General features: G+C 44.6%; 1 protein-coding gene across 6 annotated transcripts in view; it reads left to right on the top strand.

The window, feature by feature from the left end:
• The window catches only part of LOC134348348 (receptor tyrosine-protein kinase erbB-4-like), a 1,006,440-nt gene that overhangs the window by 735,543 nt on the left and 249,480 nt on the right, over positions 1 to 21,417 (top strand). For 5 of the 6 annotated variants that reach the window (XM_063051562.1, XM_063051559.1, XM_063051564.1 and 2 more), the window contains exons 16-19: positions 6,780 to 6,824; positions 12,012 to 12,144; positions 14,083 to 14,205; positions 14,534 to 14,632. In XM_063051562.1, the coding sequence (XP_062907632.1) occupies positions 6,780 to 6,824; positions 12,012 to 12,144; positions 14,083 to 14,205; positions 14,534 to 14,632 (400 nt within the window). The remainder of the gene's footprint in view (positions 1 to 6,779; positions 6,825 to 12,011; positions 12,145 to 14,082; positions 14,206 to 14,533; positions 14,633 to 21,417) is intronic. The other variant, XM_063051560.1, reaches the window with a different exon arrangement.

Genomic DNA, 21,417 nt, shown 5'->3' with positions numbered 1-21,417 from the left:
CCTAGAACTAGGGGTCACGGTGTCAAGGTAAGGTTCACACAGATTTAAGACTGAAGTATAGAGAAATGTCTTCACTTGGGGTGTGGCGAGTGCTGGGGACCGTGAACCTGAGGGGCCTCTGGAGGCTCAGTTGTTGAGCTCATTCTAAACAAAGATTCCTAGATTTCTGGATATTAAGGAAATCAAGGGAGACCAGGACTGTGGGGAATTTGGTACCAGGAAGAGCATATGGGTCAAATTGCCTACTTCTACTCCAATTTTGTATGTCCTTATGTTGAAATAGAGCAGACATCCCACCTCTCCCGGAACTTCTGGGAGTCTCCCGCATGTTAATAGTGGCTCCCTGAGGCCCGCAAATTATATACAATATCACGGAAGTCAATTTTTTTGAGAGCGAGCGAGGGAAAAGCAAGAGAGAGCGTGAGAGCGACCACAGGAGAGAGAGAGAGAGAGAGAGAGAGAGAGCGCCATTGCAGAGTGTTCCAAAAAATATATAAAACGTACATCACCCCAGACTACACTAAAGCGTACGCCTGCCTAATAGGGGTCAAAATAATGACAGTGTTGCTCGCTGCACTGTTTGCAACAATGACTTTTCTATTGCCCATGGTGCGTTAAGACTGTAAAAGACATGTTGAGGTGAGTTTAACAGGTGTCATTTGTTCATTAGCATAGCTAACGTTACTTAAACTAGCTGGCCAGCTGCTAAGGAGCTACTCTATTGCAGACATCCCACCTCTCCCGGAAGTGTCCCGCAAATTGATGGTGCTACCTCCCTGAAATGAGTTTTTGCAGGGTGGGATGTCTGATAGAGTATTTTTCAAATATTTCCGACTGTTGAGAAGTCTTTGGGAATGAAAAGGCTTTCAGTCTGGGGTTGCAGAATAGTCCAAAATGCAGATGGAAAAATAAGATCACACTCTTCACACTGTTGATTTGACCAGGGAGAGGATCCCTCATACTCCGGGTGTCCAGTCTTTCTTTCAAGTACCTGAAATCTGTACTCATAGTGAAATGATGAGTTTTATGTTTGCAGTGTTAGAGCCAAAAGCACCAGCCTCACCAGCGATTACTACAACCAAGGCACAGCTTGCTCACAATAGAAATGCTGAGCCCAAACACTCCCAGTCTCACTACAAAGAGACTAAGACCCATATGCCTCTCCGTCACACAGTCGCTTTATAGACAGGGTGAAACATGACCAGAGAGTGAATCCCAAACACTTGTCTCACTCTTGAAAATCCTGGAGCGTAACTGAAAACACACACACACACACACACACACACACACACACACACACACACAGAAATACCAGAACCAAAAGATTCTCTCAGACTGAAGTGCTCAGACCTGAGAACTCTCCTAAACTACAGTGACTGCAGAAAGTAAACACTACCTTTCTCAAAATAGAGTAGCTGGAATCCAGCAATTCTCTCTCACTATAGAGAAGCTGAAAAGCATTCAGTTCCAGTCTCACTGCAGAGACTGGAACCCAGACTCTTGCATTACCGCTGTGGAGGTACTGTAAATGAATGCAGAGATGGTAATATTTCCAGTAGAAATCCTGTCCCAGAACTCCGTGGTATCTGTACACGTGTTGACTACTGTCTCCATTCATATGGTGAGCTCACATACATAATTTATTAGTGTATTCAGATGCTGAAGAAACACCACTGAGTATTCTTCCTTTCATTTCTTTATCCTCTTACTCCACCACATGTCCTGTAACCAAGCAGGTCTGTCTTATAAACTGACATTAGTTTCCAAGACATTTGTGAGCCACTTAGATTCTTGGAAAACTTCAATGGACACTCTGCAGATGACTGTTTCCTATGATACCTACAGCTAGACGCAAACAATGCAACCCATGCATTTCCTGTCTTTAGCACTCTCATGACTTACTGGTTTTACAGCCACACGATGTAGCTTTGATGAAGGCAACCACACCAGTATTACTATACCTCAGGCTCCTGTCCCAGGCACAGGTGCCAGGCATTGTTGAGAGCCATTTTCTGCTGTTGGCAGTTGTACTGCTCCTGGAATGTGAGACATGGTGCCAATGCTGTTCACTCAATCACCTCCCAAGGCGTGGATGAAAATGTCCCTGTCAGACACCTTAACCATGGTTTGTGTGGCCAGTCAACTCATCTATATCCCAGAATTCCTCTCTTTCTACATCATCATGTCCCTTGGCTCTACATCTCTCCCTAGGGTGTCAACGTAGCTGTTCACCTCTGAGAACAGCTCCACACCAGTCATGTACTGAGCAGGTCCACTTGCACTGCCTGGACATGTCCTTTAAAAATTCGCAGCCTCTCCAACCCTTGCCTGCTTCCACTCAGATGTCTAGTACACTAGTTTCACTGCACAAGATCTGGGCCTTCTGCAACTCTCACTAGGCCAGCCTCAGTGTCAGTGTGCTTCTCTGATGTAGCTGCAAGGGCAATTACTCATGCTGTACTAGGCAGAGCTAACAGTCGATCATCCTCCACTAAAGGCGACCATTCTGTAACTAAACAACCACTTTCGTGGCAGCAACCAAGAAATATACCAATCTGAATAAAACTGTAAACAACAGGAGCCAAGGGGAAAATATTGGACATGTCAGACTGTTGTGGTTGATCCTGCGTCTTGATCCTAAGAATTACTGCAGGAGTTTCTCAGGGCAATGCCCTAAGCCCAACTATGTCAAGCTGCTTCATCAACGACCTTCTTTTATTATAGTCAGAAGTGGAGATTTGTACTGGCGATTGCACAATGCTCATTTCAAGTTCAACTCCTCAGCAAGTGCAGAGTCTATGCCTGATTTCTCTAAGGCCAGCCAACAGATAGGCACGGGTCAATAAGTAACATTCACTCCACAGAAGCGCCAAGCAATAACAATCTCAAACAGGACTAACAATCCACCTGTCCCTGACCTTCAATGGTATTTCTGTAGCTAGATCCCCAATGATAGACCTTCTAGGGTCAGAGGCTGAGCATCCTGCCTAGAACACAGAACAATCCAGCACAGGACAGGCCTTAGAGACTAAAATGTTTTGCCAAACTAATTACAGTAGTAATCAATGCCCAACTAAGCTAATCCCTTCTACCTACTTAATGTCCATATCCTTCCATTCCCTGCACATTCATGTGCCTGCCAAAGAGCTTCTTGAATGTTTCTATTATAATTGCCTCCACCAACACACCAGGCAGTGCATTCCAGTCACCCACCGCTCTTGTATAAAAAAAACCTCATCCCGCACATCTCCTTTGAACTTTTCTTCTCTCACCTTAAATGCACGGCCTCTGGTGTTAGATATTTCAACCCAAGCAAAGATCTCTCTATTCTATCTGTGCCACTCATAGTGTTATAAATCTCTACCAGCTCCCACTTCAGCCTCCAGAGAAAACAACCCAAGTTTGCCTACCCTCTCATTACAGCTCACATTCTCTAATCCAGGCAGCATCCTCTCAAAGCCTCAACATCTTTTCTATTACGGGGTGACCAGAACTGAATGCAATACTCCAGATTTAGCCTATCTAGAGTTTTGTAAATATAACCGAGCCTCTCGAACTTAGTTCCTGGACTGATAGAGGAAAGTATGCCATGTGCCTTCTTTATTAATCTGTGTAGCCACTTTCAGGAAGCTATAGACTTGGACCCCAACTTCACTCTACATAGTAACACTGTTAAAGCTCTTTCCATCAACAGTGTACTGTCTCTTTACATTGATCTCCCAAAGAACAGAACTTCACATTTGGCTCCATCGGCCATTTCTATGCCCATGTTTGCAGCTGATTTATATCCCACTGTAATTTGCTTCTACACTATCCAAAATACCACTGTTCTTCGTATCGTCTGCAAACTTACTCACATTTTCATCCAGGTCCTTTATACTGCGTATTACATAAACAGCAGAGATCCCAATACAGATCCCTGCAGAGTGCCACCAGTCACAGACCTCCAGCCAGAATAGGTCCCATTGCCCATTGCCTTCTGTCTTCTATAGCCCAATTCACCATGGGTTCGATGCATCTTCTGGATGAGCCTCCCTGTGGATGTTGTTTACATGAATTTTAGTACACTTCGTCAAACTCCATGTAGAAAACACCCACAGGTCTCTTTTCATTAAATACCTTCATCACCTCCTTGAAAAACTCAATCAAGTTAGTAAGACATGACTTGCCCCATACATAGCCACGCTGGCTTGCCCTGATTAGGCCATGATTTTCCAAATACTTATAAATCCTATCACTAAGAATTCTCTCCAGTAACTCCCTACTAATGATGTGAGACTCACTGGTCTATAGTTTCCAGGATTATCCCTGCTTCTCTCCTTGAATAAATGGAAAAACTTCAGCTACTCACCAGTCCTTTAGGACCTTACCTAAGCTTAGAGTGCACATGAAGGTAATGGTCCAGCAACTTTCTCAGTAACCGGAAGTATATCTCATCAGGCCCTGGGGACTTCTCCACTTTAATGTTAGGAGACCCATCACTAACTTCTAGAAATTCCCTAGCAAATTAGTACAATCCACACCGATCTCCCGATCTTCTATATCTTTCTCCTTGGTAAATACGGATGCACAGTGCTCATTTAGGTCCCACATCCTCCATCTCTACACATTTGCCTCCTCCTTTAATCTTGCATTGTCCCACTCACTTCCTAATTATGCTCTTGCTCTTGATGTCTGTATAGAATGCTTTGGGATTCTCTCTAACCCTATTTTCCAAGAACATTCCATGGCCCCCCATAATGTGCTAATTCCTTTCTTGAGTTCTTTTCTAGCTGAATAATCTGCAAGGGCTCTGATTGGCTTTACCTTCAGACAGACAGACAGATAGACAGACATACTTTATTGATCCCGAGGGAAATTGGGTTTTGTTACAGCTGCATCAACCAAGAATAGAGCATAAATATAGCAATACAAAAACTGCAAACAATCAAACAACAATATGCAAACTATGCCAGATGGAAATAAGTCCAGGACCAGCCTATTGGCTCAGGGTGTCTGACCCTCCACGGGAGGAGCTGCAAAGTTCGATGTCCACAGGCAGGAACGCCCAGTGTTGTATCTTGGTATAAACCGTACATACGTCTGCTCTGCTCCTTAACTAAATTCACCACCTCCCTCGACATCCAGGGTTCCCTTCTTTTGCCATCCTTGTCCTTCCTTCTTTTTGGAACACACCCGTTCAGTACTCTGTGCAGTTAACCTTTAAACTCACCGGTTGACATCCCCTGGTCTTTCCACCCCTGTTAGGCACGTGTCAGGAATGTTACAGAATACTTTCCAGTTGCCGGGGTGAATACAGCCCAAACAATTTCTGAGAAGCTGAACGTTCTTCAGGACAAAGAGACCCTCTTCACAAACTTCTGAATGGTCTATGATCCCATGAACACTGCCTCGCCATTTTGCTATCCTTTTGCACTATCGATCTATTTATCTATCATTTTTATTTATTTGTCTGCCTTTTTATTTATATTTATTTTTGTAACTTATTTCAACTTTTATGTATTGCACTGTACTGCTACAGCAAGACAACACACGTCACACCTTGTCAGTGATAATAAACCTGATTCTGACCATCGACCTCTCCCACTTCCTTCACAACTTGCACGCTGTTGCCTAAGTGTGGAGCTTCCGCAACTCATGCTACACCAACGGGCCAGGGTTTCTTTGACACCATCTTCCCAGCTTGTGTCCTTGACCAGTGGGGCAGCTAGAGCGTGAGCATGCCACTGCTGCCTGGTGCCTTCCAAGCCACACACACACACACACACACACACACACACACGCTTTGTTCACTTGGAACTGAATGTCCTGACTGTCACAAATGCCATTCAATAAGGTAGCTAACCAGCAATATCCCCAGGAATCTTGGGATGCACATTAAATGCAGGTCTTGTCGATCATGACCTGACAGTAAGAATGAAAAAAGACACAACCGAATGTAAACATCCCAGTCTCCATGCATTGTGCAATCACAACACATTTTCCCTCTGACTGCACGCAATTGTCTTGGGCCCAAGCCCATCTTGATGGGCAGGAATTGGACACATGACAATGGTGGATAAATCAAAGCGGCCCACAGATCAATACAGTATATTGCAATAATTGGTCTGCGTCAATTTGTAACACGTCTACGTTTCAAAGGGAGAAATAATCCAGAACAAGACTGTCCCCTGACCTAAAGGGGGTCTTTGCTGCCTTCTTCAACACATTTCCTCTGCTTTGGATGCTCCCAGTGAAGATCACTCCCTTTCTTTTGAGCGAAAACGATAGAGAAGAATTGAAGTCAGGCAGTTACAAGTCTGCTCGCTTTATCTGGCGGCTGGGTCTTGGTTTCCGACGTGACCCAGGGAGGTAGAGGGCAGCGTGTGTATATTATTATCTGTCACCCTCTATCTGTGTCGAGTATGAATAGTTTCAACAGACTGGTTTATAGCACAGTGCTGATAACTGTTCAATTCACGTGGCATTCATCCTCCTAATCACCGGTTCATTCCATCCAGATTGCATTGTCATTGTCCCTGCTTTGGTATGCTTCTAAAAAGGCTTTTATGTCACTTTTGTTGGATCCGTGTTGAAGGGGAGTGGCGGGGAGGGTGCAATGCACTGGCAGGTTCCCTTGAAGGTGAAACAACATGTAGGGGGGCCCCAAGGCTGTAATTTAACCATTGTGACTGTGTTACTGTAACATTGCGAAGGTTGTAATTACTCTGTTAACATGATGGTTTTTTTGTTCCTCTCCCCACTCCTGAATAATGGACTTCAACCTTGCTGTGCTGCAGGTGCACAGGCCCACGTATTCGGGACTGCATCGAGCTGATGGATAGGTACTAATGTGCACTGACCACTGTATGCTGTGCTGTGCGAATGTTTGCTGAGAAAGGGTTGGTGCGGTGGCCTAGCCGAAGTCAGGTGTACAGGTCCTTCCTTCGGGCAGATGATTCATTCCACCTTCCCCCAACATGCTAGGTACCATCCACCACATTTTCATCTCATACCCTTTCCAGCCCCCATCTTGTGTCTCATAGGTCAACTAAATGATGGCTAGATAATAGAAATTGAAAACCTGTGAGCAACATATCATCAAATTAACCTACTAATCACCTTGTCACAAGCGTATAATATGATAAGGTACAATCAACGCGATGGTCTTGGTCTCTGTCTTCTTGCTCTACTTTCATCTGTGAACGTTTCTTTTTTAAGGCTATAATGCCACACTAATGGAACCTGAAGTATCTCATTAATTGCTCAGGGTTAACTGCTAGGCCTTATCTTCTTCTCTCAACTTTGAGAGTGGGTTACTTGCGCAGATTGAGTGAAAGCAGGGATCTGATGTCTGCTGAATGACATTTTAACCGGAGAGAGTGCAAGGGATGTTGGGCAACTGTAGTCTGCTTATAATCACCTGTGATGCTCTTAGTAACCCACCCAGGATACCGTTACATCTTGCTGCACAATACACACGCCACAACTGAGTTAACACTTCTGTCAGTGCAAGGGAATTAAAAGCTTCGGAGGCAGATTCAAGACTGTTATAATATGTGCTGGGTCAACACTCCTAGGGTGACAAACAGGGAACAGATATGAGTGATTACTTCGCACACTCTCCATTCTGCTGAAGATAGGGTTTCTGTGACACTGATACCATCCTGACAAAGACAATTGATTTCATTCTGTTTAACAGCCTTCCTTAGCTCTGAACATATGTGGAGAAGAATAAAATTCCAATTCCTATCATGCTAAATATAAGAATTTCCTCACTGAATATCCTCCTGTGTTGGTTAACAAGTGCACATTCTTTTTTCCCGCAGCTGAGCGCCCTCCTGCTCTTGATGCAGTCGGAGCCGGTCTGTAACCCTGTACACCCGAGTCCCAAAGTCATGATCTCTTAATTTTGCAGTTCAGTGCTAATCAGCCATGCCAAGACAATAGAAACACTTAAAAGGAACGTGATCCCAGTAGTGACATCCTTGTGAAACAGCCACACTGACAATGAACTACAAGAAGACTATTCATTTTGGGGCTTGTGTCTCGCTCCGGTTTACTCCTATTCACTCCGCCCCCCCCCAACTCACGGCCTGGCAGGTCTAGGTGTAAATGTCTCTCCTTATGCTGACAGTGCCCAGGCTCACTGCACTGGAATCATCAGCCAGGTTTTTATTCGTTGCTTCACCAACGCCGTGCTTCCATCACCGGATCAGTAAAGGTGATATTTGTGAGGTTGTTTTTTTACCATTTGCAACTCCTGAGCCAACGGAGCAGCCAATGCCTGCATGTAGCAAGCCCAAGATAACATTTGGACTGATGTGTGGCAAGTAGCGCCAATGCCGCAAAAACAATGGGCAGTGCCCGTCTCCACTAGCAGTAGGTCTTAACACTTGTCCCTTGGCATTAACTGGCATTACCATCGCATGGTACCCACCATCAATATTTGATGCAGCAGGTGGTTGGTATTATAATTCCATTTATTTATTTAGAGATACCATGCAGAAGAGGCCCTTCCAGCCCAATGAGCTGCATTGTCCAGCAAACCACTTATTTAACACCAGCCTAATCACAGGACAATTTACAATGACTGATTAACCTACTGACTGGTATGTCTTTGGACTGTGTTCCCAGAGGTTACCCAGGAGCTCCCGGGAGAACGTACAATCTCCTTACAGACGGCGCCAGAATTGATCTCTGAACCCCGAATGCCCCGAGCTACAATGGTGTCACGCTAATTGCTACACTACTGGGCCACCATTGACTAGCCATAGCAGAAGAATACCCTCCACTTGCCTGGAAGAATTCAGCTCTAACATCCCAGGAAGCTAGATACCCTAAAGGGCAAAGCAGCCCATTGGGTTGGTACTTCATTCACCATCCAATGTGTACAGTCTACAAAATCCACTGTCGTTCCTCTACTCTGACAGCACCTCTCACTTCTCACACCCATGAGAAGGACAAGGGCAGCAGATACATGGGAACACCGCCACCTGCAGATTCCGCCCCCCCCCCAGGTCATACACCATCCTGATTAGTCCACATCAGCACTGGTTCTAAACCCCAGAGCTCCCTCCCCAACTGGGGGAGCACCTTCACCCAAAGGACTGTAATGGTTCCAGTAGACAGCTCTCCTCCAATTTCCAAGGGAAATACAGGCAGGCTGCAGTGTATTCCAGGGGATTTCATTATACTTATCCCACCATCTCAGATAATCCTACCACCACACTCCAGCCCCTGGTTGTTCAGCATGTCCATCTTATCAATACCTCCAAACAGAAAGCAGTTTTTTGCCACTCAGCTGGATGTTGCTGAACAAGCAGACAAGCAACATATTTTTTATTCTGTTGAGATCCTGGATACCTGGTCCCATCCTGCCTCACACTCATCACAGGACTCGTGAGCAGTGACCAACTGGACTAGTTTTCAGAAGGGATAAGGAGCCTGCCCGAAGCCAGCTTCTCTTACTCCAGAGGGCAGAGGGCTCCATAATCGCAGCAATAATTATCCCAACACAACACCGTTACCATGTGTGCCTTTCAGACAGGAAGCTTACTGGATTCATTGGAAACCTCCTGACTGGAGCCTCATTAAAACATCAAATATCTGTCACGGTAATTGCAGTTCTGTGCCAGCAGAGATGACATGGTAATGTGCACTGTCACAGTAGCTGCAGAACCTGTGTTAAAAGGCACTTGGCTGGAGTGTCCTAGCCAGGGGCTACAAGCTGCCGGGCAACAGTTTATTCCCATGGAGCTGTTCCCTCAGGGCACCAACCTTCAGGAATCTCACTGCAGGTGGAACAACTCCAGCAGGAGCCCTCCTCCAGATAGACTGGTCCATTAATGATAGGTGCCCTCTGGGCAGACTTGTTCATTAAAGATTCTCCCCCAAACAGACCATTTCTTCACTTTACCCTTGCCTGTCAGGTCAGTTCAGTACTGACCATCTCCTAAAATTGCATTCCTTCATGCCCAGTTCACAATAATCTAGCCACCCCACCCCCCGCACGGACCAGTCCATTAATAATCCTCCCCCATGCAGATGTCCATTAAAATTCCTCCCTCACACAGGCCAGTCCATGACTTTCCATTTTCCCGCAAAGCCAGACCTACAATCCAAGTATGGACCAATCTTCCCTCACAGAAAGCAATCTCTTCATGACCCTTAATATTCCTCCCCAGGACAGGCTTGTCCGTTTTTGTTTCTCCATCTCAGAGGACAGCTCCATCAACGATACTCCCTGTACATCCCAGTCCATTATTAATCCTTGTTATATATATCCATAGATTCATCCAACAGCAATTCTCCTCCACACCATTTATCACCTTCCCACAGACCAATCAGTCCATCGATGAACTATCTAACAGACCAGTCCTTTACTGATTTACGCTAAAGCAGGCCTATACATCAGTGACCACCACCCCCCCACCCCCGCGGCTTTACATAGTCAGCATAGTCTTCCCCCAGAATGACCTGTCCATAAATTAGCCTCCTTCACACTAACCAAACAGTCAATGTTTTCCACTATCCCATTGACGATCCTCCCCCAGGCAGACCCCAGTACGTTCACAATAATGATCCCCATTCCCAGACACACTGCTCCATTAACGATTCCACCCCCCCCACACACACACACACACACACACACACACACAAACACACTGACCATTTATTGATGATCCTTTTCAGATAGGTTGGTGTTGTCCTACTGCTTTCTGCCATTTCCCCTTTTGACATATTTTTCCTGTGCTTTCTTTGCTTCTCTCCAGTCGTTACTGCAAAGCAGGAGGAACTTGGGGGGGTGGGGGGTAAAGTCAAATTTTTGTTTGTGTGTGGAATATGTATCTGTAATAATCTGGTCTTCTTTCTCTCACTGGTGTGTTGTATGTGCTTATTCGTCAGTTAACGGTCCGCTCCTACTGAAAAGCTTCCTCTTTCTCCCCATCAGAGCCGCCCACCTCCGCTGTCCCCCTGCAGTCCTCTGTCATCTTCCCGCTCTTCCCACTCAGCAAAAGGAAATGCACCATGTTCTTCTCTGATCCCCTTCCTGTTTTGTTGGGAAATATCAATCAGGAGGATATTTTGCCCAATCAATCATATTCTGAAGGAAAATATTAATTCAGTTCTTGTTTCCCATCTCTTTTAAATCGATCATTGGGCCCTTTGGAGCAGGTGTCTTTGTTTGCTGCCTTGCCTCTTTGCTGAGTTTGGATGATTTCCTTTTAGACCCTTCTGGTAATAAAAGCGGATTACAATGATGAATATTTCTAATTAAAAACCAAGTCTGATGAGCTCGACTTTGAAAGCAGGTGGGATTTACACAATCAGACGTTATACATTCCTTCAGAGCCCACCACCCCTCCCCCATTCTATCTCACTCTACTTCCTCAAGGGCTTTTAGAGCCAAGTGAAGCCCTTCAAAAAGAGTTCAAGCACTCATTGTAATTACTGTTCAGTCATCAAGACAGAAATTTGCTCTACACTCCTTTCTCCTTTCCTTGCTTAACAGCCCTGTTCATCATAATTTCAGGATATGCTTTTAAGTGTTATCGCAAACCTAACATCTTCTCTCTGTCTCTAATGTATAAAGGCCTCAGAAGTCAAACTTTCACTTAATATCCATGCATGTGTGTTTTCCCCTTTGAAGAAGCGACAGCACTGGGACCCAGGGGAAACGCAGTGATCATAGATTAACAATTAGACTACCACATAACCTCCTATAACCAAAAAATATAAACAGAACACACAGGCATCCTTTTGCTGGATTCTTAATAGTGGTTGAAATATTTTAAGATAATTACTGTATCCCATGTGGGAATATTATTCACACGGAACTCTTTCCTTGGGATTGATCATGGGATACCTGGGGAATTTCTGCCTGTTCTCTTTAGTCAGACTGGTGTGATTGCCTGAGGGTGATTGGACGTGTTTGCAGTTCTCTTCCTTCTTTTTTGCTGTGACTGCCCCTCCCTCACTGACGTTTGCTCCCCACCCCCCACCCCCTCCCCTGTCGCTTCGATCGGCAGGACCCCTCTGATAGCTGCCGGAGTGATAGGCGGCCTCTTCATCGTGGTGATCCTGGGGCTGGTGGTCGCCGTGTACCTGAGGAGGAAGAGCATCAAGAAGAAACGGGCAATGCGCCGCTTCCTGGAGACCGAGGTAATGCCAGTGGACAGGATCAACTCCGCCGAGCTCAGCTGTTATTTTTTTTCTCTGCTAAATAGGAAAATACACTTTGAATTCTTACGACATAGAATGGGGACATTGAGCCTATCAAGTCTATAGCAGTTATATTCCCCCAATTGCGACCTTGTAACCCCACCGATTTTGCTACCGGTGTGTATGTTAACCAGTCATTTCTAGTACCTAATTAGCCAGCTAACTTTTGTGTCTGGGATGCCATACCCAGTGACGTTCCAAGGCATTGGTGGGTGTTGGCAGAACAGCAGACAGACTCATAGAACTAAACAGTACTGAAAACTCATTCATGACGACAAAAAAATATATCCATGCCAGTCTATTTTCCTGCATTTGGCCCAGATCCCACAGTTAGCCAGTTCCTTACAACCTCAGACCTTGGATTTAAAAGGACCCATTCAACCTTGGCAAGGCTTCTATCAAACCAATAAACAGTAATGTTGTACCTGACTGATTGCTTGGTTGATAAATGGGTCTCATACCGAAGCTTTCATGAGCTAGTAATAAGATGAGGATTAAAGGTAGAGATGGAAACACATGCACCTCAGCTCCAGCTTCAGAATGTGCTTAATTTCACCGAGGCACCAGATCCACTCAGTTTAATTCTAGTCCAGACTGCTAGAAGTTCAGTACAAGCCAACAAGGTACTGATTGTAACCCATTTCCTCTCTCTTCCCCATCAGCCCACGATGGCCCAATATCTCCCAGCTGTGGGGAAGGTTGTATTGTGTGCTCCAGACTGAGCCCTTTCTGCTGTGAATTCATGCAACACAGTCATTGATGCTCTTTAGTCTGGGCCCCATCTTATTCTGGGTAGTTGGTTGACAAGAGCTGAAATAAAACCAATCAGGTTATGTCTTCTTATGTAGCATTTATTTTAGTGTTACTGAAGAGTCACAAACTCAAACCATTCCAACTTCCTCAAGTAGTATCTTCCTATCAAGCTCACCTAATGACCCAGTCCCCTTCTCCCTGCACTCTCTTCCTTTAGCTTATCTTCATTGCTCCTGCTGCTTGATGCTCACACACTGAAATTCCCTTGGTGTATCCGTTGCTCATCTATTCCTTTAAAAGTCTCCTTAAATAAAGCCTCATTGATAAACTTTCTCTGCCTTTACAAGTTTATTTTCCTTTTAAAGTTCTATGATGTTTTTGCTTCTTCTACACTATCTAGTCTTTGCAATGTAGTTTAGAATCATACAGCATAGAAACCAGCCCTTTAACCCAACAAATCGAACTGTGAATTACCCGTCCATAGTAGTCCCATTTACCAGCACTTATTCTGTAGTTTTTGTGGTTTGACAATCCAGGGGCTCATTCTGATGCTTCTCCTATGTTGTGAGAGTACCTGGCTCCACCACCCACTCAGACTGTGTGTTGTAGATTGCAACCACCCTCTGAGCGAAAAAAAAATCTTTCTCAGATCCCTTCCAAATCTCTTCTCCCTCATGATAAGTTCATGCCTGCTAATTTTAGCCAGCTCAATCATGGGGACAAGTTTCTTATATTCTACCCTATCAATGGCCTCATCATTTTGTACCCCTCAATCACATCCCCCATCCTCAGTGTCTTCAGCTCTAAGGAAAACAAATCCAACCCATCCAATCTCTTATGAATCTTATAAATCCAGTCTCTGTCGGGAATTGTTCCATCTGAGGCATCGTCCTGGAAATCTCCTCCCAAGATATTTCTGTCGCCCCAGATCCAATTGCCATTGTAGACATTTGTGAAACCTTCACTACTCTCTGTGCTCCTGAATTGAAATGGCATCATCTCGAATACGTGGTGGCCCTCAATTAAGTAATGAAATTTGATCCCTGAAAGTAATGAAAACAATCTGCTTCCTTGATCGTTCCTGTGACTCAAGAAATTCATGTTTCAAATTCTTTCTGTCTTCAGCTAGTGGAACCTTTAACTCCCAGTGGTGCTGCCCCTAATCAGGCCCAACTTAGGATCCTCAAGGAGACCGAGCTGAAACGCATCAAGATTCTCGGTTCTGGCGCCTTTGGGACAGTCTACAAAGTAAGTAGCTTTGATTTTCTCTTCCGTAGTGACTCACGACGTTAACTCCTATTCTTTCATTTTAGCAGTTTCTCAGGATTTTGCAATTTCCTTTGTTTCATCAGCTGCTCTCTCAAATTATGATTTAAGGCTTTCGAACTGCATGCACTGCCAATTCATCTTAATGCAGGCTGATCCATCTAAGTCTATTCTGCTCATGGATTTTCATGGCTGCTCCTGTTAGCCATTGACAGCTGAAGTAAAGCTCCCCCAGCTAGAGCCATTTGTAATGGAAATAGTTTGTTTGTACAAAGCATTTTTCTGAGGTGACGCTTTTTGTCTTCTTCAGGGCATCTGGGTCCCGGAGGGGGAGACAGTGAAGATTCCTGTAGCCATTAAGATCCTCCGTGAGAGAACAGGTCCCAAGGCGAATGTGGAATTCATGGATGTAAGTCAATGTCATCTATTCACTGATTAATGTTCTGAGCTTGGTAATGGAAATGAGGGAGGCGACAGTTATTGATTGTACCAATGGGGTGTCAATGAAACAACGGAATGAAGTGTCCCACGTGATATTAGAAATGTCTTAGCTGGTGGTTCATTTACCTCCTATTTGAAAATGATTAAAGTGTGGCACTAGCACAGGGAATGTAGCAACATGGAAAACACCAGTCATATCATCATAGCAGCAGTACTTGAATGAGGATTATATATTACTAATGAATATAATCGGGTGATACGGCTTTCACATTTAGTTTGGTGAAGGTGTAATTAAGCTAACATCTCGTTAATGTGAAATCTATTCAAAAATGCCAGCTGAATCTGCTCTACAGCCGAGGAAAAGAGAAGACACCACTGTGCCTCACCTTGTCTCAGCTGCATCACATCTGGCCAACGTCTGTTTGTTGTAATCGGGCACCGTTTGCCGAGTGCCCAATTAACTGCAAATATTCCGCTGAAATTTTAGCAACTGCAAATGTTCTGCTATTAACCTGTGAATGCCTTGCACCGTGTTTCGCCAACCTCAGCTGAGTGAGATGGGAAAGTGGAGCTCTGCTACACCTCTGAATGAATTAACATTTCAGTCGTGCAGCACTGGCCAGAGTCCTAAGATGCCAGGTAATACATCACAGATTATTGCACTGCATCATATAGTTTTGCAGATGCTCCCACATTGGTTACGATGTGATGTGCACAGATGAACAATACAAAGGATAGCTGAGTGCCATCTTCTCTGCGATCAGTAAATCCCAGAGAATGGTCAGGTAATTGTTATAAGATTGTCCAGGCATACATCAGCCACCTAGGATTTCAAGAACTAGAGGGGATCAGTTTAAAGGGAGAGTGGGGTAAAAATTATAAAGAAACCTGAAGGGCACCTTCTTCACACAGAGGGGAATCTGTGTATGGAATGAGTTGCCAGAGGAAGTGGTTGAGGCAGGTACAATAACAATATTTAAAATGGATTTGGACAGGTACAGAGATAGGAAAGGTTCTGAGAGATTTTGGTCAAGTGAATAGGACTAGCTCAAGTAAGCATCTTGAAGGAGTTAGGCAGGAGGGCCTAAACTCTATGACCCTAAATGAATGGTTTGAATAGAATGGCAGGCGCTTCAAAGCACTGAAGCCAGAGGGAAGGACACATGGATCATTGACATAACCAATGAATGATAAACTTCCTGTACAAAATGAAATATGCTTAAAAAGAAATTAAAACTACAGTGCTTTTTTTTAAAGCATGTTGACCCAGACATTCAGCCATTCTTGGCTGGCACGTGGTGTCACGATTAACCGGGTCACGTTATGAACGTTCCTGATTCGACCCTTGTATTTTTTACGAGATCGAGTGGCTGGCTCGACAATTAACCCGGCACAGATGGAAAGTGTGCTTGGGGGTGGCCCGAGCTGGATTCGAACTTGGGAACCTTCGCTCTGGAGTCCAGCGCTGATCTCACTGTGCCACCAGCCGGCCAACTACAATGCTGAGGATGGAGAAGGGGAAAGGGCATTCATCTAGAGAGTACAGACATGCTGGACTGAATGTTATCCGTTTGTGACATAATGGGATGGGAGATCCATACTGTGAGACGCTGACTGTACTAAGCCAGCTATAGGTTCCTCCTGGAGGTGTAACCTTGAGGCTTCTGGGGACCGAGGTCAGGAGAGTTCCCTGTGCTGTCATTCTGAAAGTGTGTGGTTGAGTAACAAGAAAAGACAGGGTTTGCTACAAGGGGATTTCTCCTGGTGGTGAGTGATTGGTTGTCTGCTGTATCTGACCATAACAGTTAGGGTTGTGCAGTTTGTATTTAGATCAGAATCAAAATCAGGTTTAATGTCACTGGCATATGTCAGGAAATCTGTTGTTCTGCAGAAGCAGTTCATTGCAATACATAGAAATAAAATTTATAAATTACAATAAGAAGTAAATATAAAAAATAAATTAAATAAATAGTGCAAAAAGAACTGAGGAGGTGTTAATGGGTTCCTTGTCCATTCAGAAATCTGATGGCAGAGGGAAGAAGCTGTTTCTGAAACATTGAGTGCGTGTCTTCAGGCTCCTGTACCCACTCCTTGATGTAGCAATGAAAAAAGGGCATTTACCAGGTGATGGGAGGTTCTTAATGATGATGCCGCCTTTTTGAGCCATCGCCTTTTGAAGTTGTCTTGAATACTGGAGTGGCTAATGACCATGATGGAGCTGGCTGAATTTACAATTTTCTGATTCTGTGCAGTCGTTCCTCTATACCAGATGGTGATGCAATCAGTCAGAATGCTCTCCACGGCGAATCTGCAGAAATTTGTTTGTATCTTTGGTGTCATACTAATTCTCCTAATGAGATATAGCCACTGTTCTGCCTTCTTTGTAATTACATCAATATGTTGGGCCCAGCTTAGATCCTCAGAGATGCTGGCATCCAGGAACTTGAAACTGCTCAACCTTTCCACTTCTGATCCCTGGATGAGGACTGGTGTGTTTTCCCTTAACTACCCCTTCCTGAAGTCTACAGTCAATTCCCTGGTCTTATTGACATTGCGTGCAAGGTTGTTGTTGTGACACCACTCAACCAGCTGATCTATCTCGATCCTGTACACCTCCTCATTAACATCTGCAATTCTGCTAAAAATAGTTGTGTCTTCAGCAAATTTGTAGATGGATTTGAGCCATTGTGGGTGTAGAGTGAGGAGAGCAGTGGGCTATGTGTGCATCTTTGAGGTGCACCATTGTTGATTGTCAGCAAGGAGGAGATGTTATTTCCAATTTGCCCACGCTATGGTCTCCCGGTAAGGAAGTCAAGGATCCAGTTGCAAAGGGAGGTACAGAGGCCCAGGTTTTGGAGCTTATTCATAAGAACTGAGGGTATGATTGTGTTGAACACTGAGCTGTAGTCAATAAACATAAGCCTAACATAGGTATTGCTATTGTCTAGGTGACCCAAGGCCATGTGAAGAGCCAATGAGATGGCATCTTGTGTAGACTTACTGTGACAATAGGTACATTGCAGTAGGTCCAGGTCCATGCTGAGTTGATTCTGGCCATGATCAACCTCTCAAAGCACTTTGGTTTACTAGATGTGAGTGCCACTGGGGGATAGTCATTGAGGCAGCTCACCCTGCTCTTCTTGGGCACCGGTATGATCACCACCCCTTTGAAGCAGGTGGGAACTTCTGACTGCAGCAGTGAGAGATTAAAGATGTCCTTGAACACTCCTGCCAATTGGTCGGCAGAGGTTTTCAGAACCTTACCAGTTTCAACATCAGGGGCTGATGCCTTGCGAGGGTTCACCCTCTTGAAAGATTATTTAACAGCCGTCTTTTAGAACCCTATGGCTTTCTTCAGTCGCTTTTATTTTGAACGAGAGCTTCTCAGTTCTGTAAATCTTCAGTGTAGCTCTTCCATGTTTTAAAATACCCTTCCCATAGTATATCTTGTTCACATGATGCCTAAAGATCTATCAGTCTTAAGCATACTCAATGACTGAGAGCTCCCGCTGCCCTCTTTGTGGGAGAGAACTCCAAATATTCACAAGCGCTCAGTGAAGAAACCTTTCCTCACATCTCTAACATTACAGATCCATTCCCTGAAGACTGATCCCTGACTCTGGAATGTATAGCCAGGTGAAAGAATTTCTTAGTGTCTAGCCTGACGCACTGTCTAAGGATACTGTGCACACTCCTAGCATCAGCTTTCATTCCGCTAAACCCAGTGAATAAGGAGCCGCCCTGTTCATTTCCTGCTCTTTGGATATCTGAACAATCAGTTTAGTGAGCGATGCTGGAGGAACTCTGTTGGTCAGGCAGCAGCTATGGAAGTAAATGGTATGATTTACTTCAGCGGTTCAGGCTAAGACCCTCCATCTGGACAGGTGATGGCCAAGGCACATGATAGCAGCAAAGATGCCAAAACAGGAATGCAGGGGTGAAAAAATTATATCACCCTCAGATCCAAGGTGTCATCAAATGTCAGAATCTGATGATCCTCAAAGGCTCTTTCAAGCCCTTCTAATCTCACCACTCAGCAAGTAACTACCTCCGATCACTCTGTCCAGATGTCTCAGCCCAAGATGTCAACCGTCTAGTTCCCTCCATATTCGTTGCCTGATCCGTTGAGTTCCTCCAGTGTTTTGTGTTTTTCTCCAGCCTCTCCCATTAATTTAGTGAGCCTCATCAGTATACCTTCTGATGAAAGCACTTCCTTCTATTAATGAAGAGACAACAACTGTGGACAGTGTTCCAGCAATACCCAGAACAATAGCGGCAAAGCCTCTTTACAGACTCCAAAAACTTTGCAATTAAAGATCACCTGCTGTTCACCTTCCTAATTGCTTGTTGAGGGAATTCAGAAGAAATCACATTCATCTGTTCATCAGTACGAGGGAAAGAAGCAAAGTAGTGAGAACAGTAAAGATGCAAATAGATTTCAAACAGGGGGTGAGCGGAGTGAGGTAAACACACTGGATGTCTACTTCCTGCCCTGCAGGTGGACACCAGGGAAGTCTTGAGCGTCGCAGCATAATTAATGAGTTTGATTATAACCAAGGTGATAGACAGACAAAGAGAGCCCAAAACAAATAAATCTCTGGGATTAGATGGTGTTATCCTGGAGATTTCATGGAATGGATTCAGCAGCCATGAAGAATCATTAGGAAAGTTTCACAAACCTGGAGAGGCACACATATTGGAACCTTGGCCGATGTGGTGTCCATGTTCAAAAGGGCCTCGACCAGGGGTGAAGTTGGAGTGCACAGGGAGATGAACTCTGAATTTCAATGAGTGATTAACCCATGCCTGTCTGTGAGGCAGAACGGCTGAGACTGTAACATGTGTGAAGACATCTCCATGCAGTCCCATTATATGAATGAGGGCATCATTCAAAACTAGCCAGTGCTAATTGATGTCAGACCCACGTCTCAAGGGGAAAGTGCTTGCCTCCTCTATGTCTCACAGAACTGAAAGGCTTGCTGGAAGCCATGGTGGAGCACAGAACAGACTATTTTACCAACTTGGTGAAGGATGAGACACAGCGACCTCTCAGACAGAGAGTTCTCACTGAAATTGCTCTGAAGTGTTTCAGGTTGAACCCAAGCCACTAAAGCAGTGAGGCAAGCTGCAACACTGCATACCCTTTGGAGAATTACTGGGCCTTCTCAAACCGTTCCGATGGAAAAGGCCCTCTAACACTGCAGCATGCCTCCTTTCTTTTTGCTGTTGAATGTTTCAGTACAGCACCCACCAAATCCCCCATTTCTGACAGTAACCAGGGTCACTAGCACCCGCCAGAGTGCAGGAAGGAGGAATATTACCTCCAATACCAGTCACCATAATGCATTTCTGGCAGTCGTAGAGTCACAAAGTCATACAGCATTGAAACGGGCCCCTCACTCCGACTGGTCCAGGCATACCAAGAGGCCTATCTAAGCAAGTTCCATTTGCCCCTGTTTCGATTCTATCCCTCTAATCATTTCCTATTCAAGTACTTGTCCAGGTGCACCACAAAACAGGCCCTTCAGCCCATCAAGTCCATGCAGAACTGTTAATCTGTCTAGTCCCATCAATCTGTGCCCGGATCAAAGCCCTCCATATCCCCATCATCCATGTACTTATCCAAATTTCTCTTAAATGTTGAAATTGCACCTGCATCCACTGGCAGTTCCTTCCACACTCTCACCACTCTCTGAGTGAAGAAACTTCCCCTCATGTTCCCCCGAAACATTTCCCTTTCACCCTTAACTAATGACCTCTAGTTCTAGTCCCACCCAAACTCAGTGGAAAAGCCTGCTTGCACTTACCCTGTCTTTGCCCCTCATATTTGGTATACCTCTATCAAGTCTCCCTTCATTCTCCTACGCTCCAGGGAATAAATCCTAACCTATTCGACCTTTCTCTATAACTCAGGTCCTCAAGCCCTGGCATCATTCTCTTTAGCTTTCTCTGCATCACTTCAAAGTTCAAAATAAAGTTTATTATCAGACTACGTACATGCCACCAAACACAACCCTGAGATTCTTTTTTCTGCGGGCGTACTTAGTAATCTACAGAACAGTAACTGTAAACAGGATCTGTAAACTGTAAACATCAGGAACTGTAAACTGTGAACAAACTATGCAAAAGCAGATATAAATGAATACCAATAAATAACAAGCATGAAATAACAAGATAAAAGAGTCCTTAAATGAGTGTAAATTTCAATCTTATTGACACCTTTCCTGTAGGTAGATGACCAAAACTTCACAGAATACTCATAAATTAGGCCTCACCGACACCTTACACAACTTCAACATAACATCTCGACTCCCATACTCAGTACTTTGATTTATGAAGGCCAATGTGCCAAAAGCCTTCTTTACAACCCTACCTGCCTGTGATGCCACTTTCAAGGAATTATGGATCTGTATTCCCAGATCCACCTGTTCTACCTCTCACCATATAATTCCTACCCTGGTTTTAACTCCCAAGTGCAACACCTCACATTGGCCTGCATTAAATTCCATCGGCTATTTTTCAGCCCATTTTTACATCTGGTCCAAATCCCACTGCAAGCTTGGATAGACTTCCTCGCTGTCCACTGCGCCCCAAATCTTGGTGCCATCTGCAAATTTGCTGATCCAGTTTACTACATTATTATCTAGGTCATTGATATAGATGCCAAACAACAATGAATGAGCACCAATTCTTGCAGCACATCGTTAGTCACATGCCTCCATTCAGAGAGGCAACCATTTACAGCCATTCTCC

Source organism: Mobula hypostoma, chromosome 6, assembly GCF_963921235.1.
Source record: "Mobula hypostoma chromosome 6, sMobHyp1.1, whole genome shotgun sequence".
NCBI classification, from domain to species: Eukaryota; Metazoa; Chordata; class Chondrichthyes; order Myliobatiformes; family Myliobatidae; genus Mobula; species Mobula hypostoma.
The sequence above is the reverse complement of the archived record's forward strand: the minus strand, read 5'-3'. Positions and strand labels throughout refer to the sequence as shown.